Source organism: Orbicella franksi, chromosome 13, assembly GCF_964199315.1.
Source record: "Orbicella franksi chromosome 13, jaOrbFran1.1, whole genome shotgun sequence".
NCBI classification, from domain to species: domain Eukaryota; kingdom Metazoa; phylum Cnidaria; class Anthozoa; order Scleractinia; family Merulinidae; genus Orbicella; species Orbicella franksi.
In genome coordinates, this window is record NC_138157.1 from 10,047,069 (window position 1) to 10,063,650 (window position 16,582).

Here is a 16,582-nt window from a genome sequence, read left to right on the forward strand (position 1 = left end):
CATTCCAAAATTACAGTGGAATCCTGATTTTTCGAGTCTCCGAGGGAAACGGAAATTCGGATATTTCGAGAAATCTGGGATAAAATTACAGTGTTTGACTGAGGAGAGGGAAACGACTTTTGTTTCGAGTTATCAGGAGGTTCCAAAAAATGAGGGTTCGACAAATCGGGATTCCACTGTAGTTATTTTGAAACCTCGTATACTCTATGACCTCGATCGACAGCCTAGTAAAATCAGAAACTTATAAAAGAATTAGTAAATTCTTCCTCGTGCGAGAAGTTCAAGAAAATTTTTAAACGGTTCTTATTGTGGAGCCATTCAAAACGGCTCTTTTCAGAGCCACCACAAAACTAAAAGTCTAGGCTTCGTTTGCTTTGATTCTGTCATTGTTTTGTTGATGAAAGTAATATCCATCTCCATTTTTTTCGAAACAGATTTTCTGGATCCTTAGATCAATTGACCTAACTCCGTCTTGACAAGGCAAATGGCAGAAAAAGTAGTCTACAAGCCTGGCTTTGACTACTTTTAGAATGTTTTCTCCCCAGTAGCTTTCGCCCGAATCATCACCGTTTTACCCGAAAAATTTCAAAAAAAATCTGTAGCTGGGAGAGAGGGGGGCTGCAGCTTCCCCCGCCCCCCGTTATATCCTGGTTTCCCTTGCTAGAAACTTAAGAAGAAAAGGCGTTCTTGCTGCGTAACATAGTAAACACTTGTAGGCAAATAAAAGCAACGGTATCTTCTTGAGGAGTCTACTTCACAGTAACGTTTTACATTAGTGTTATTCTTGTTACAGTTTATCCCAACAAGTACGTGCACCAACTCTCCAGCTCAGAGAAATACTCACGCAGGTTGCGGCAAATGGCAAGTTTATAATATACTTCCTCTCTATGACAAGCTCAGACGAGTTAAGTTATTATCAGTTCATATCGTTTAACGTCAAGAGTCACGTTACACTTTCAAAAGTGAAACTTGGACCGTGCAGCTTCTAATCTTCTTTACTCTGAATAAACCCACACTGAAGTGATTTGTAAGCAACTCAGATCGAGAGTGGAAAAACGTCTTGAGGAAGAGTTTGGTATCGGAAGTGCGTGGCGCCGTTGTATAAACAATGAAACAACAAGATCAAGGAGAAAAGCAGATGAACAGACGACAAACACTGGACCACTTGTGTTCCGGGTCAAGCTTGCTGTTGTTTGTTATAGATTGTATGGCGCTAATTTACGTGGAACTCAGAATACTAGAACATCATCGACTGATATCACACTCAGTAACATTCTTTACTAGGGCCCAAAGATCTGGAATTCCCTTCCTGTTACAATCACCTCATTGTCAAGTTTTCCCAATTTTAAGAAAAAACTGCTAGAGTTTTTAATAAAATAATTACTGAACTGGCAAAGCCGCACACTGTTGCACTATTTATGTAATCGTATTGTTACGTACGAGGTGGCCTCAACTAAAAGCCTGATGGTTTCTAGAGGTCACCTCGCCTCACATTAAAATATTTATAATTACTGTACATTAAGTAAAAAAGGGGAAAATAAACAGAATGAATGAATGAATGAATGAATGAATGAATGAATGAATGAATTAGTGAATGGATGAACATTCTGTGATAACGGAGACAGAAATCCTTCGAAAAGTTCATTAAAACTAGGGAAGATGGAGGAAGATGGCTGCAGGCGGTTATTGGCAACCGACCCATGGTAGATGATATTTGTAGTTGTATAACTTCCTGTGTAATGTTACAGTTATTGTTGTACGCTTTCTCTTTGTGCAGGGTTGTATGAAATTATTATTCTTTAGCGAATTTCTCCCCAACAGAAGCGCAAAGGAAAGACCGCTTGAGGCAGTCTTTTATTATTAAAATAGCATCCCAGCGAGCGTTGAATCCTAAAGAATGGTACAATCTTAATATTCTTTTTCAGGTGAACAAGAAACCATCTCAAGATTAAGACCCTCTTCATCCGGCGATTCACAGCAGAAATCAACCTTAATTAATCTTGTGTTGATCAAACAAGAACTTGGTCTTCTGCAAGACCAAGTCTGTGCTAAAGATCACACGCTCAGCCGTTCAGGACCAAAAGGGAACACAGGACGACAAGGATGAGAGGGAACCCGAGGGAGACCCGGATTAAAAAGACCTCCTGGCAAACATGGACCAGTAGGAAGTCAAGACCGATGGGTATAAAAGGGGATATTAGAATGCTGGCAGATCCCGGTCCCGTGAGACCGAGAGGCCCGTCGGGTATGAATGATGTCCATCTCCTGGCAGTGGTAAGTGCGCATTCGGGATGACCAACTCATGTGCGGAACCCAGTTATGGTTGTAACTGTGATGCGCTTGGCCTTGTATGGCGTGAAGACAGCAGTCTCGTCACTGACAAGACACATCTGCCAGTTAAACATCACAGGTTTGGGGATACAGGCAGTACGTAGCAGTGAGGAAAGTTACCATACGCTGAAAAAACAGAAGTGCTATGGTATAGCGTAAACACCGATATCTTGGAGAATAGCAGTCCAAGTATTAATAACAATTTTATAAGAAAAGTCGAGGCAACTTGGTATATATAATGATAATGATTATGGTGACGATATCTGTGTAGTAGACATGCTGCAAAATTGTTTCATTTTCATAAAGGCTACAGTAACTTGTTCAGGAGGGCTATAGGAGAAGTCACTGCAGGATGGTTATTTTTAGGTTTTTACAACAATACCATGACCCTCTGAATTTGTAAAGACACAAAAATTATGTAAAGATAATAACCCTTTCTTTCTCGATCGAAGATACTAGTCTCTCCAAAGACCTTTGATTTCCTCTTCGGATCTTAAAGAGCAGGAGCAAAATAAAAACCGTAGGGGATTGAACGAACGTGAGCGGTTACCTATTGTTATTTTTAGAATTATGCTAAACCTAACACTGATTACTTTTAAATTCCACTGCGTATAAACCTATAATCCTAGGTCCAATTAAACGGATATTATCCGGATAGCCAGGTTCATTGCTAAATAATAACTATTTACAGCAAGATATGTGACCTTTCCCACGCAATTAACAACTTAAGAATAAACCGATCGGACAGATCCTTTTCTCCCACTGGCTTTTGTGAGCTGTTTGAAAGAGATTCTCAAGGTGTTAAATGCAAAGCCTTATTTTTTCTTAAGTAGATTCTCTAAATCCGTGCAATAAATTTGCCCGCCTTGGTACATCTACTTTGAGTCTTTGAATATTTAAGAATCAAAGGGAAGCTGATATGGGATCACAAAAAAAGATGACTAAAAAGTTTATTAATTGTAATCAAAATAAAGATTTTTATTCATGCTCTCCATTTTATTGATACATGTCGTATGTCCATGATATTTCTGTGTTTGCTCAAAGGCTGAACGATCTCGCATGGTCTTGGTAATTTGAACAATGGACTATTGTTGCAATGATGCAATAATGATGAGATCCATGGCAAATGTTCATACATAGTAAAAATTCTTGGCCTTGTTTTTACAATCTCGTGGTTCCGTCAAGAGAGGATGTAGCCCTCAGTGCACCCTCTCAGTCTCCAAGCTCAACAGTTTCTGATACTCTCTGATGCTTCGAGCAATCTTCAGCCCACCTCCACTCCATTTTACACCTCCTTCACTTTCTGCACTTTCTACCTTTTAGATAGCCTTTTTTGTGATCCTCGACTCTAGATGTATCATTTAAAATTATGATACATGCATCTTCGAATTCCGACGCACGCACGACGTTTGGAGAGCACGACCTGAGAAGCGTGCGAGTTACTCTATAGGTACAACCGAAAGTAACTCTAGCTTCTTGAGTGCTCTCGAAGCTTCCCAGGTGCATCCATAGCTACAGCTTTTAAGCTTATGCTTTAAAAAGCATGACTCAATTGTTTTGTAACATGGCCACTTAAAAATGGATTTCTCGTGCGAAGCGATGTTTACCGTACTCAAGCTATGCAATTATGATGCACGATTTGCTAGCTATTGAAACGTGCTTAAGCGTGCTGTATCTAATCCGTTTGCTTTGATTAGTGCCGCGTAAATATGTTAATAAGGTCTTGACTTGGCCCCTTTTCAGCGCACCATGAATAAGCGCCCGATTATTGAAAGAAAGACTGAGGTGAGATTCCCGCCTTCCATCAGTCATTGTACCGATGCGATTCATTTTCAAAGTACTAGGAAAGAATTTTTGCTTTAATTTTCAACTGCAAGGTGAGTCCTTTATTCATTCCGTGATAAGAGTTGTTGTTGGAATTATTCCCTCAGGTAACTATAACCTGACCTGTAAATCCCCTTTGAAATAAGCCTTTCAGCTCCACCAAAAGCACATGCTAGAAATATATTTTGTTCAAGTCTTATCTGTACAATGTCTAGAAACTCATAAGGTTTCCTTATTCTAAATGTAGTACTGGGTAGGTGCTTGTACTTTTCACTGCGTACTCGCATTTACAGGCCGCAAGTTCCCTGATGTACCATTGTCTGTAATGATCATTTCCCATTTCGCGATAATGTGATATTTCTTTAGCGTCAATCCCTTAAGTAAGCTTTTAACTGTCGTAAATACTCTTTTTCTTTGGCCATCGTAGCTTGATAAGAAATAACACGTAAGCTGCGGTGATAAACATGGCAATAAAACCCATTTTAAAAAGCAAAGTTCATTTACCTGACGTTTCGTATGTTTCAACATACATCTTCAGAAATGACCGTTAGGAATAGAAGTAACTACTAAATTTCAATTTAAAATAAGTAACTAATTAACAATTACAATGACAGAAACTTATCGCATCAAGTCTTTATTTCCCTACAAAGATAGGATCACCCGTTCCCAACTGTCAAAAGTTGTGTATAAGGCTAGTTGTTGGGACTGCCAGGATTTGTACATTGGAAAAAACAAAACGTAGATTGCATGACAGAAAAACTGAACATTTTAAATCGATCACGAGTAGCTGTCATGCTTCTGCTGTTGCAGACCACGCCACGTCAACTGGTCACAACTTCAAATGGGACTACTTTGATATGTTAGCAAAAGGTCGGACAGATACACATTGCAAGATAAAAGAGACTCTGCTGATAAGGGAATTAAAACCCACCCTAAATGATAATGTAAGCAGCGAAAAGCTTTATCTTTATTAGTTTGCATTCCTTATATGCAAATTTTTCTCAGCTTCTGTCATTGTAATTGTTAATTAGTTACTTATTTTAAATTGAAATTTAGTTATTACTTCTATTCCTAACGGTTACTTCTGAAGATGTATGTTGAAACATACGAAACGTCAAGTAAATGAACTTTGTTTTTTAACATGCGTTTTATTGCCATGTTTATCACCGCAGTTTGCGTGTTACTTCTTATCAAGCTTTTAACTGCTACAGTCATTAAGATGTTTTGTGCCAGTTATTTGTTTCAAAACAATCTCATCCCACCCTGTTATCTCAGTGTTGCTTATCTCTTTTGTGACTACGTGTCGCCCCACCCTGCCCTTTACATTATTGCACACTATGACAGAATATTTTTGTAATCTTTTGAGGAAATTCTTTGAAGCTAGTCACGAAGCCAGCCACGAATAAACTTTTAACCACCGCCAATCACATCACATTGATAGTTAACTGAAGCACCGTCAACGTGTGCTTATAAAGCTTCCGCGTTGTTTTAATATGTACCACAGGTACCCCACTTTGATGTTCTTTCTGTACCTACTAATGTTTGCACGATATGTACGTTTCCTACTCTAGTCGTGTCAAAATTTCAGGAATGTTTTAATACCTGGCACCTTCAGTCTGATTTTAACCTGACCTGTACAAATCCAGTTGCAAAAAATGTATTCAAGAGACACATTCCTTCTGCTTACGTATGATGCCAGTTTGAAGAGTCCTGATAAAATAACACTCTGACACACACGGAGAACAGTTCCCCTCCAGACTCGACAAGATGCGCTTGGCAATGTGTCCTCCATCTTCGCCTTCAGTTTTGCTGGTTTTGGTATTCCTGGTTATGAATGTTACTTTTACAGTTCAAGGTAAGATTACGATTCTCATATAACTTATAGGATAGCAGTTTACATACAATGCAAAACAGCTCAAAGCGCATTGTTTTAGGTTATGTCATTGTTCTTTTACAATCATTAGGAAGTTTAGAGACTTTCTTAAAAGTTTCTTATTGGTCATGTATATTCCTAGAAATCAAGCATTTCCATAAAAAGCCAAGAAACTTGTTTCTTCAAGAATTAATCCCATAGTTCGGTTATAATTGCTATTTTTATCCGAGGAAATAGACTCGATAAAGATGTTCCTCGATCCGGATCGATTAGCTCTTCTTGTGTAAAATGCTACGCATATTTTTATTCAATGTTAATTCGTAGTACTTTATATTCGTGCCGTTTCAGAAAGACATTTTCTTTGTCGAAAACAGCAGCAGTGTTATAAAACTAAGCTTTATCATCGACGTTATCATATTGGCAGTGGACTTAAGCCGACTCGCCCCCCGAATAATGTTTCCTTTTTTAGTGACTGTGAATACATCTAGAGCACTTTCCAAAACTAACTTATTTGCGACGTTTTTCTGTTAGAGATGTAGCCAGCTTTGGCATTTTTTTTCACGGACAAACTACAGTAGTCTCAGGTAAAAGGAGATATTTACTATAGAAGGACATCGTTGAAAGGTGACACTCGCTGTTAACCTACTTTCTAGCGATAAAACTTTTGATCATGTACAATTGTCTCTAGCTAGCTAGCTGAAGCTCTTCAGTTTCAACTTGATATGTTTGACTCATTATATTATCGCACCAGAGAGGAGCAGGACTTGCAAAGATGAATTAAACTGTTTTGTTTGCTTTCTCCATAGATACAATCTATGGTCTTAGTTTTTCGTGAGTGTTATTAAATTCAAAACGTTAGTTCGTTCTCAAATGAAAAGGTTCGGAAAGTGGTCACAACCTGTTCCTTGGGAGACGTAATGGTGTGGCTGGGGGGATGGGCGAGAGTTAATTGCACAAAACTGTCCGTATTATCCGTTGTTGAAGTGTTCTGGAGGTAAAAGTATCACTTTTGAGTATTTTAAGTCGAGCTTCGCAGTCAGGAAAAGGTGTCGAAGTGCCACTTGGCCGGTTTTCCTGAAAACTTTTCGAACGTGCAGGAACTCATCTTGTAAATACAAAAAAAAAAAAAACCTACATGCGCAAGCTTACCGTAAATTTTTGACGCATTTTTTTGTCACGGAGAAGTGGATACTGTTCAATGTTTAATGCATTTGGCAGGTTCCGAGGAATGTCAGCTTTTATAAAAAAAAGCCTATCACGTTAGTTCTGCGGAGCACTAAATCCTCTTCAACAACCGAAAAGAAGGCTTAACTGTGATTTGTTTTCCTTTGGTTTCATTGCAATGTTAAAACCACCTTTCTTCTAACTAAAAATTGAAGTCACAGATTAAGTTAGACTTTCTGACTTCATTTTCTCATCAGTGGGTCGCTTACAGCGCAAACAGTAAAATAACCCTGATCTGATGTCACTGTCGAGTTAATACGTATTCAATGAAGCCACGCATGTCTATTCAACTTTCCATGTTAGTTCGTTCCAGAACTTTTAAACTTACTCGTATCACTGAAAATGACACTTAAATGTTTTACTGGCATTTCAGACGCCACTGAGGAAGCTGTAGCTCGCTAATGGCCTTTTAAGTACAGGCTGTACCTTGTGAATTTGGCTGGGACCAAAATTGTTTTTTGAATTTTATTTTTATCTTGGCCTGTTGAAATCCCGCAATTTCTCGTCGCAGTTTGTTTTCGTTTGTTTTTGTTATTGTTCTCTTTCTTGTTTAGAGGAGTCTTTTATTTATATGCTTGGTGCGAATCCAGAAAATTCAGATAGAGGACGCTGACGAAATTGCAGCAGAGCGAAAACCACTCCCCTACCGCAAACCGAATAAAAAATTCCGCATTTAAGACGGTTAATCAATTTTTTTCGGAAATACAAGTAATAAGGGGACCGCGGGCGCCTCGCCCACCCCCCCCCCCCCCGCCCCTCTTAAGTCCACTCCTGAATATAAGTGGATTTGGCTTTCATACTGACCTAGCAGTTGTTTTATATTTATAGCATCTCACTTGCATTTATCCATTATTGTCCTGTCCATGTGTTTTGTTTACAGTTAATATGCGTGTTTAACAGCTAACACAATTCTACCGTTTTATCCGCTAAGGGTTTTCTCTGCTGCAAACTGGCAAGCTCAACATGTCGCAGACTTTTCAAGATTGGAGCTGTAGCAGTGGATGTTCACCCCCTCTAAATTGTCCACTGGCTATTTGTACCAACGTTGCATTTCCTCAAGCGTTTAATGGATCTGGCAAGGTAAGTGTGCTAGTAGTCCTGAATGGCTGAAAATAACACCACCTCATATGAGACAAACTGGGACAAATGAAATTTATAACATTCATAAGTTTGTCCAATAAAATTGCTTCTTTCTTTCTTTTTTTTTGAGATATGATTTTGTGAACGGTAAGTTGAAGGACCTCTGCATCAACTATGTTTCCAAGCAGTGGTGCATGGGTAGTTAAGTGGTCTATAGATATATATGCATGGCAGCGCCACGTAAGCTCAAGAGGCTGAGTACAGCTTCTGCAACTGTTCCAAATCGTGTGATAATCGTCTGAATCTACCAAGGCTTCATTTTGACCTGTAGATCATTCGAGAGAGTTAAAGCCATTATTAACACATCACAGACATTGCGCATCACGGCACACAGTCGACGTAAACAAGAGCTTTCATTAACTATAAGCAGCATATTAACTTAGAGATAAAAATTATTCATTTTGTCCGATTAAAGCCTTTGTAACTGGGAAAATAAAGCTATTAACTTCATGTCAATTTATGTCCCTTGCTACATGCTGAAGTATATTTACTGAGGAGTGATTTTTTTTGTTGTGAAACGGCTTCATTTAGCTAAAGAAATTTGCTTTGCTCATATTTTATACATTTTTACCCCATTAGGTATACGTGCACGTGTCAATAAGCCACGGTGAAGAGTTTTCACGCGTCCACCCGCCTTCTGCTGTGTGGGTTCAGTCAAGTAGTACACGTGGATTTGAGGTCTGTTCACGTGAAGCAGGGACTGGATCAAATAAAACTGGAATTATCAACTGGCTGGCCTATCAAAATCATCCAAAAATGATGCATGGCAGTGTGACTTTTCAAGGACCGTGGACTACAGAAAGCAAATGTGACAAAGTTACATTCCCACAGGTTAGACACTTAACAACAGCGTCAGGAAGGAAAGAACCGTACATGATTATGTGTGCGTGTACCCAATGACTAGCCAAAGAACATTCTTTTTATTTATCAATTGTGACATAAGTTTGTGTAATTTACAGAGTTTTGTTGGAAGACCTTCTGTGTTTGTCTCAGCTAAGTACGCTCGCAGTACTAAGCCTGATGACGCAATGTATGTTTGGTTGGAGAACGTGAATTCTGGAAATTTTGAAGTTTGCATCCGGGAATTCTTGCCGTTTGACGGAAAACATCAAGACACAATTGTGGTAAGTGAAATTTTGTTAAGGTATTTTTGAGACTTTAAGAGTCCGTTAGTGCGAAGATGTGATTACGAATAAACATTAGAGTATTTACTACAACCATTGTCTTCCAGAGTAGTTAGGTATCGCAACATATTGTAGACCACTCCCCTTCAAAGTGCTCTTCTTTATCTGCTGCTAGATTATTACACAATATGCTTTGGAGATAATTATTTTTAAAACTGAATACTTAAGTTACAATTTGAATTTTCATTCTACAATTTGTTTGTTTTCCTTATATTTTCTCGTTTTATATACTTTTGTTTCGTCAATGCGGGTGATGTTTGCCGCTTTTTTAGAATTTATAATGTCTTTGTTAAAATCATCTTAAAATATTTTCTTTTTTCTTCACAGGATTGGTTTGCTTTCCTCGGCAATGGTTCTGAGTTTAATTTTACGCTGGTAGGAGAAGCGTTTTTCCCCAACACGGGAAACCCATCAAGTGACGATAACTATGGCTTCTGTCAAGTAAGTTCTGTCATTTGATTGGCGGGTGTCAGTCGTCTCATAGACGTTTTTCATCTTAGCTGATAAGTCTGACATTAACAGCTATTGCAAATTTGAAGGCTGATCCAACAAACACATTATCGCATTCAACAAAATTTCGATTACGAAGACTACTCTCTGATATTCCTTTGGTGTTAAATCTTACTGCAGAGGAAAATTGCAATTTGACTCTTTTAAACGCCTTTTCTGTTTCTCTTCACAGCAAGTACAGTTCAACACTACCTTTTATGCGTCACCAGTTGTACTTGTGTCTGTACATCACGATTACGATCGTAAAGTAAAGAACCACATTCCACCAGAATACAACATAATAACAGCCTGGGTCGAGGTAGGACATAACTCTGTCTGGCATGCCTATCAATCAATGGCAGTTTGTTCTCGTTATTCTCTCGGAAACTAACGGGTAAAAACAGTAAACACAGTATCCTAAAAAGTCTTTATCCTATCAACAATGTAAGAAAATCGTTTATTATAAAAGGTCACTTGACGTTTAATATTTCACTCTCCTTTAGGAAGTCGGTCTGACAGCCATGAGGATTTGCGTCAAAGACCTGAGTGGATCAGGAAGTAAACAAGACCCTCTCTCTGTCAGTTATGTTGTTATTGGAGGTTTGTATTATGTACTATTTATCATCTTCCTCTGGATAAAACTAAATCCCATCATTACACACTCGGTCATCCTGAAGGAGAAAGGTTCAGTCATTTACAAATTAAATTCACACTGAATTCTTTCAGTTTATGTGTCCAAAAAATAATGTTTAGAAGAGTTGACAGCTTTTTGAGCGATTGACTACCTACCCTTTAGTACTAAGAATTTTGAACGACTACTAAAATAACAAATTGGGTCATTTAGGAGCAAATCTTCAGTTTAAACTTGATCACTTGCTGATATCATTAGTTGTTAGTAGTATACTCCCTGGTTATGAAATCGAAATGTAATACAGTAGTAAAGGCAAAACGGCTTGTGTTTCTCAAATGAGAAAAAAAGGGTTAATGTTCCACGTGGTATCCTCTATCACTCACAAACCAACTCGAAAATATTGTTTTGCTTTGCAGACTTAAACCCGTGCCTTGACGTGCATTGTCCATCATTTGGAGTGTGTAAGACTTTCAGCGCTCATGAAGCTCGCTGTGTGTGTTACGAAGACTGCCCTTCCTATCATGACCCAGTGTGCACAGCGAATGGAACAACACACGACAACAAATGCTGGCATGAGCTGTACTACTGTAGAGGACTGGAGAATAATCTTGTGTATCACCCAGGAAGCTGTGAGGGTAAGCAATGGTTTTTGTGTTAAATTAACAATGTACGTGTCTGTTCTAATCTGGTATCGCAAGAGGTGGATGGCTTATCTGTTCCAGCGCATGTGGTTTCGGTTTCTGTAGTTTGAAACTAATTGGGCAACTTTACCTGAAAGGGACTCATAACATTTATATTTCAAATCGGAGAGAGAAATTTTAAAAGAAATATGCTGCAATGAAGTATTTATTCACTGACATATTCAGTGCTTGCTCGCGCATTTACATATGCTTCTGTTTACATATAAGGCAGTCTTTCTGAATTAAAATCTAAAGATATCAGGTCTCTGATAATATTTCAGTTGTCTTTACATTCTTTGTATAGGTAAGTTACTTAAAATAAGATGTGACAATTAGGAAATGATAGGAATGGCTAACTTTTTAAATTTATTGACAGGTTTCCCAATTGTGCATGGTCGAGTAGAACTTCTTCGTGTTCCAAAGTGGTGCGATTCAAGCTGCCAGACGGTTGCTTTTCCGCCATACCGCTTTTATCCAGATAAACAGGTCCATGTGCAGATAACCGTCAATCATATGAATCTAAACGATTCTGAAACTGTACACGACGCCATTACTTCCTGGACTGAAAACATTAATACAAAGAATTTTACAGTTTGCGCAATACAATCTGGTAGAAAGGGCAAGAACTTTAATCCATTCGCGACTGTTGATTGGATGGCGTATCAGGGAGCACCGCCCGAAGGAATGACGGGAGAAATCAAGATGCAGAAATGGTGGTCTGGAACAAACTGTGCAGATATGACTTTTCCCAAGGTAGGATAAGCTGCCTGCCTTTTCTCTCTTTTCATGAGAAATTTTGATTGATGACTGGTAGAATTCTTGTACAATTATAAGTCAAACAAGTTAACAACTTTTCGACAAAGGCTTCGTCGTCATACTGTACCATACTATACCGGATTTCTCGTTGGATTCACTCTATTTTCCTGGTAGCATTTTTCCTTGGTCCACACTCGAACTACGACAATCACGCCTCAAAATTCTGTATGAAAAGCTTTTCAGTGAAAGTCCTCGCCATGGTCTTGGCTCAACTTGTGATGTACATCTCCTGGTGACTGGGTCGATTGTTTGAAGTGCATTTTCTGCTAGGAATACTGTTGAAAAGTGATGTTACGTTATTTAATTTGATTTCACATTTCCTCCTCGCACTTTTTCAGAACAAGTTTAAGGACGATCCTGTAGTACTCATAACAGCAGAACATCTAAGGACTGGTAAGGATTATGATGCCGCGCTGATCTGGACAGAGGATGCAACCAAGGACTCATTTAAAGTCTGCCTCCGAGAATTGCAAAACTTTGATGGAAAACATGAAGATATTAGTGTGGTATGTACTTCATAACAAAATAACACGACAAATGATTCAGTCAATATTACCTGTTTATCCACCTTCAACCATTTGGAAAATGCTTGGACACAGCTTTACATGAAGCTTTTCTAGACAGGGAGGTCTAGAAAATTTTGTTTTAATTCCTATACTAAATCCCTGTCATTTTACTACAGAACTGGTTGGCGTTTTCTAAACTTCACAAACCGCTCTTCACTGAACATGGCTCTGTCAAGTTTTCAAACACAAACCCACCAACAGATGAAAACAACAACGCTTATTGCGAGGTAAGTTTACAGCTACAATCAAAGTTAATTACCGATATGAGAAAGAGAGAAAGCTAAAATTTTGTCTCTAGATGTAAATCTAGATGAAAATAAATTAAGTATTTACGTTTCCATATGTGTACTAACAATATTACTTTTCGCTAATATGGCGCGCATTTGCGGTGTAAAATGCGCTTACAGATTAAGAATAAAATGTAGAGATAATGTTTAGAAACAGTGTTATAGAAAGGTCCAATAATTTTTTCATGTTATAGTTTGTGCATTTTGCACGAAGTTATAACATTACACCATCAGTCCTGATATCAGCCAATCACAGCACAACAGCAATTGGAAACTTGGCACCAGTTCATAACGGTATCACAACATGGATTGAGGTAAAATATACTTACGTCTACAGTTTTAACTTACAACCGATACAAAACTAAGAGGGTGATACTGTTGCTCTAGGAATATCCATTTTTGCAGGATTCCATCCTTTGTGAAGGAAATTCATTGTCATATATCTGTTGTTTGGTGTTCAAATCGGTGTCTATCACTATTAGTTACCGAGTCAGATAGAAATCAGCTTGAGTGTTTTTTTTTTCTTTTTTGATTTCACATTTCTAGTTTATCAAATATTGTAGCCTGATCAAGTGATTATTACTTTCGGAAAGTTTTACTTCCGTTCAGTAAAATTACTACAAATACTTCGCATACAGTCGAGGTTTGCCATTATTACAGTCACCGTCATCGTCATCATTATTAGTAGTATTAATAACTATAGCATTATGTTTGTTTCATATTTGTAGAACATGAATACGTCTGGATTCAGAACTTGTGTCAAAGAACTGTATGAAACAAGATATGATCCAGTGTCAGTTAGTTATGCCGTCGTAACAGGTGAGAGATATATGTTTTTTTTTTTACAATGCCCGGTTGAATAAGAAATAATCCCTCCCAATTTATTAAACATAAAGCACTGACAAATATTTATTCTTTTCTCAGACATCTGTGATCCTGGTTGGAGCTACTTTAATGGCTACTGTTACTTTACAAGTGTATGTTGTGCAAACTGGACCACAGCGGTGCAAAAATGTCGACAAGAAGACTCGGTCCTTGTTGATGTCAGCAGCAATGAAGAGAATGTGTATTTACAGCATCGACATAACGGCGCCAAATCTTGGCTGGGCTTGAATGATAGAACCATAGAAGGCAATTTTACTTGGGTGGATCGAGGAGAAGGAAACTTTACAACTTGGGCCAAAAATCAGCCAAATAATTTCAGAGGAAAAGATTGTGTACAGGCACTTGGTGTGGAATACGGCTATGAATGGAATGACGTGCAGTGTAGTGATTGTCATCAATACACTTGTAAGAAAGGTAAAATATGAATCATTCCGTATTAAAGCAAATTAGAAGTCGTAAACAGCAGTAAATAGCAGATTTTGAAATAATACCAATCATGCAGATGTTTCTTCACGTTGTTATCTTGTCTGCTTTGGAGGAAGATGGGTTAAAAATAACAGCAAACCTTAGAACGGGACATAAATTGATCATGACTTTACGGAGATTTAGAATGCCCAGGAGCAATTTGAAAATTTATCAAAATTGTACATGTATTTAACAACAACAACAACAACAGCAGCAGTAACAACAGAGTTTGAACATCACATTAAAAATTTACACATAGAAAGAAATAGAGGAAAATAGGTAGAACAAGCAGTGAATACGCAGAAAGAATTCCAAATTACATTTTTAGTGGCTTAATGTGTTCTACTGAAAATCCTTGGCCTGATTGGTGCTCGTTTTACTGTCCTTTTACGGATAGTTTTGAGGAAAAAAAATAGCGCGCATTTGTGCTTAACACACATCAAAGTTTTTAGACTGCACGTAATTTTTTAGTGCGTCTACTAAAACAATTAAACCACTTATTCACCCTTGTTTTCCATGAGCGAGAGCTTCTGCGCCTTGTTCTCGTAGAATACAAGACACGAGCCACTGCATCTTAATACATCATAAAGCTTCGACAAGGAGACATTGTCTTGATGTAAAACCAAATTTTAAGAAATGTTAACAACAGAAAAGTGTGGTGATCAGCACACAAAGTTACTATGGTTATGTTGTCTGTTCAACAGATCTAAATGAATGTGATAGAAATACAAATGACTGTCATCAGCGTGCCAGTTGTACAAATGAACGTGGATCATATTCATGCAAGTGTAACCATGATTATCAAGGAAATGGCTTTAAATGCAGTCCTAAGAATATTTCCTGTTCTGTGATCAGGAAGTACTTCAGCATTGTAAGCGGAAATTACAAAATTGATCCAGATGGCGCGGGAGGCCTGCCACCATTCACCGTTTACTGCGACATGAGTGACAAGAATGGAGTTGGCGTGACAGTTATCAGTCACGACAGTGAAAGGAGAACGCACGTGAAGGGATGTTATCCTCAGGGCTGTTTCTCACGTGACATTCATTACACAGGAGCGAGTCTTCCTCAGCTGGCGAGTCTCACCAGAGTGTCATCACACTGTGAGCAGTTTATCAAGTACGAGTGTTGGGATTCAAGACTGCTCAAGGACGGAATGGCATGGTGGGTGTCACGTGATTCTAGTAAGATGACGTACTGGGGTGGAGCATCACCTGGCAGTGGTAAGTGCGCATGCGGGATGACCAACTCATGTGCAGCTCCAAGTTATGGTTGTAACTGTGATAAGAATGACCATGTATGGCGTGAAGACAGCGGGCTCCTTACTGACAAGACACATCTGCCAGTTAAACAGCTCAGGTTTGGGGATACATCCAGCAATAACCAAGGTTACCACACACTGGGAAAACTGAAATGCTATGGCGTAGCATGAACACTATCATCTCTATGTTGCTTTTCAGTTTCAAAAGTGTTTGCCCAAGCGTAGGTTTTTTCTAATAATCGTAAGGCTAAGTGTTTTTGTGAGAATGTACGGAACAAATCAATTCGTAGCTACGAAGCTAGTGAGGTTAAGATTTTTTTAAGATTTGTCATTCCGTTGCCATGGTTTAAAACAAGTAAGCTTTGTAGCACTTATTGACAGATGTTAAACGTGACAGCTTCATGAACAACTAGTGTAACTAGACTCAAATGAAGGAATAAAACGAGAGACTAATCGTTCAAGCTGTTTTGTTTTCAGTTAAATTTAATTAATTGTACATACATTAAATTTCTTTGTAGGGTTGTAAGCTGTAACGGTTCCGGTGATCACGTGTCCACCCTTTTTGACTAGAAGAACGTTGGCTTGCACTCCAGTGGCTTGAGAGACATATCTTAGCTCTTGCTGTCAAGCAATTCGTGATGTAATCGGACCGGTTGTTAGTTGCAAAAGTAGCCTCTTCTAGGCGTTCAGTTATAATTGGGGCGCAGCGCGGAAAACAGCGAGCAAAAAAAAAAAAATAGGGGAGAAGCGCGGCGAGAAAAAGCGAAAGAACACAAAGTTTTTAATTAATGTAAATATGGTAAACGACCGCAAACGTAAATGCTGCTGTTATACGTAGGATCTATGAAAGATCGGCTGATCAGCAATTCATGAGAAAGCAATTTTACAGCATTTTGGAAGACGAAGGACTATCACATTCTGTTTCC

At 38.5% G+C, this 16,582-nt stretch overlaps 1 protein-coding gene across 1 annotated transcript; it reads left to right on the forward strand.

The window, feature by feature from the left end:
- The first annotated feature begins 5,949 nt into the window (after nt 1-5,949).
- Nucleotides 5,950-16,085, forward strand: LOC145464843 (uncharacterized). The gene is made up of 15 exons (XM_081448646.1): nt 5,950-6,010; nt 8,184-8,332; nt 8,972-9,223; nt 9,352-9,516; nt 9,904-10,017; nt 10,259-10,384; nt 10,569-10,665; nt 11,113-11,331; nt 11,753-12,129; nt 12,531-12,698; nt 12,875-12,985; nt 13,240-13,359; nt 13,774-13,864; nt 13,970-14,344; nt 15,100-16,085. Exons 1-15 carry the CDS (start codon nt 5,986-5,988, stop codon nt 15,825-15,827), a joined length of 3,117 nt encoding a protein of 1,038 aa, XP_081304772.1. The 5' UTR covers nt 5,950-5,985; the 3' UTR covers nt 15,828-16,085.
- Nucleotides 16,086-16,582: the final 497 nt, after the last annotated feature.

What these genes read in the sequence shown, in the direction of transcription:
- LOC145464843 (XM_081448646.1), top strand. Translation starts at nt 5,986, where the DNA reads ATGAATGTTACTTTTACAGTTCAAG. An exon ending in ACAAAGTTACATTCCCACAG is followed by an intron (nt 9,224 to 9,351) that starts GTTAGACACTTA and finishes TGTAATTTACAG; the next exon opens with AGTTTTGTTGGAAGACCTTC. An exon ending in GTATCACAACATGGATTGAG is followed by an intron (nt 13,360 to 13,773) that starts GTAAAATATACT and finishes TCATATTTGTAG; the next exon opens with AACATGAATACGTCTGGATT.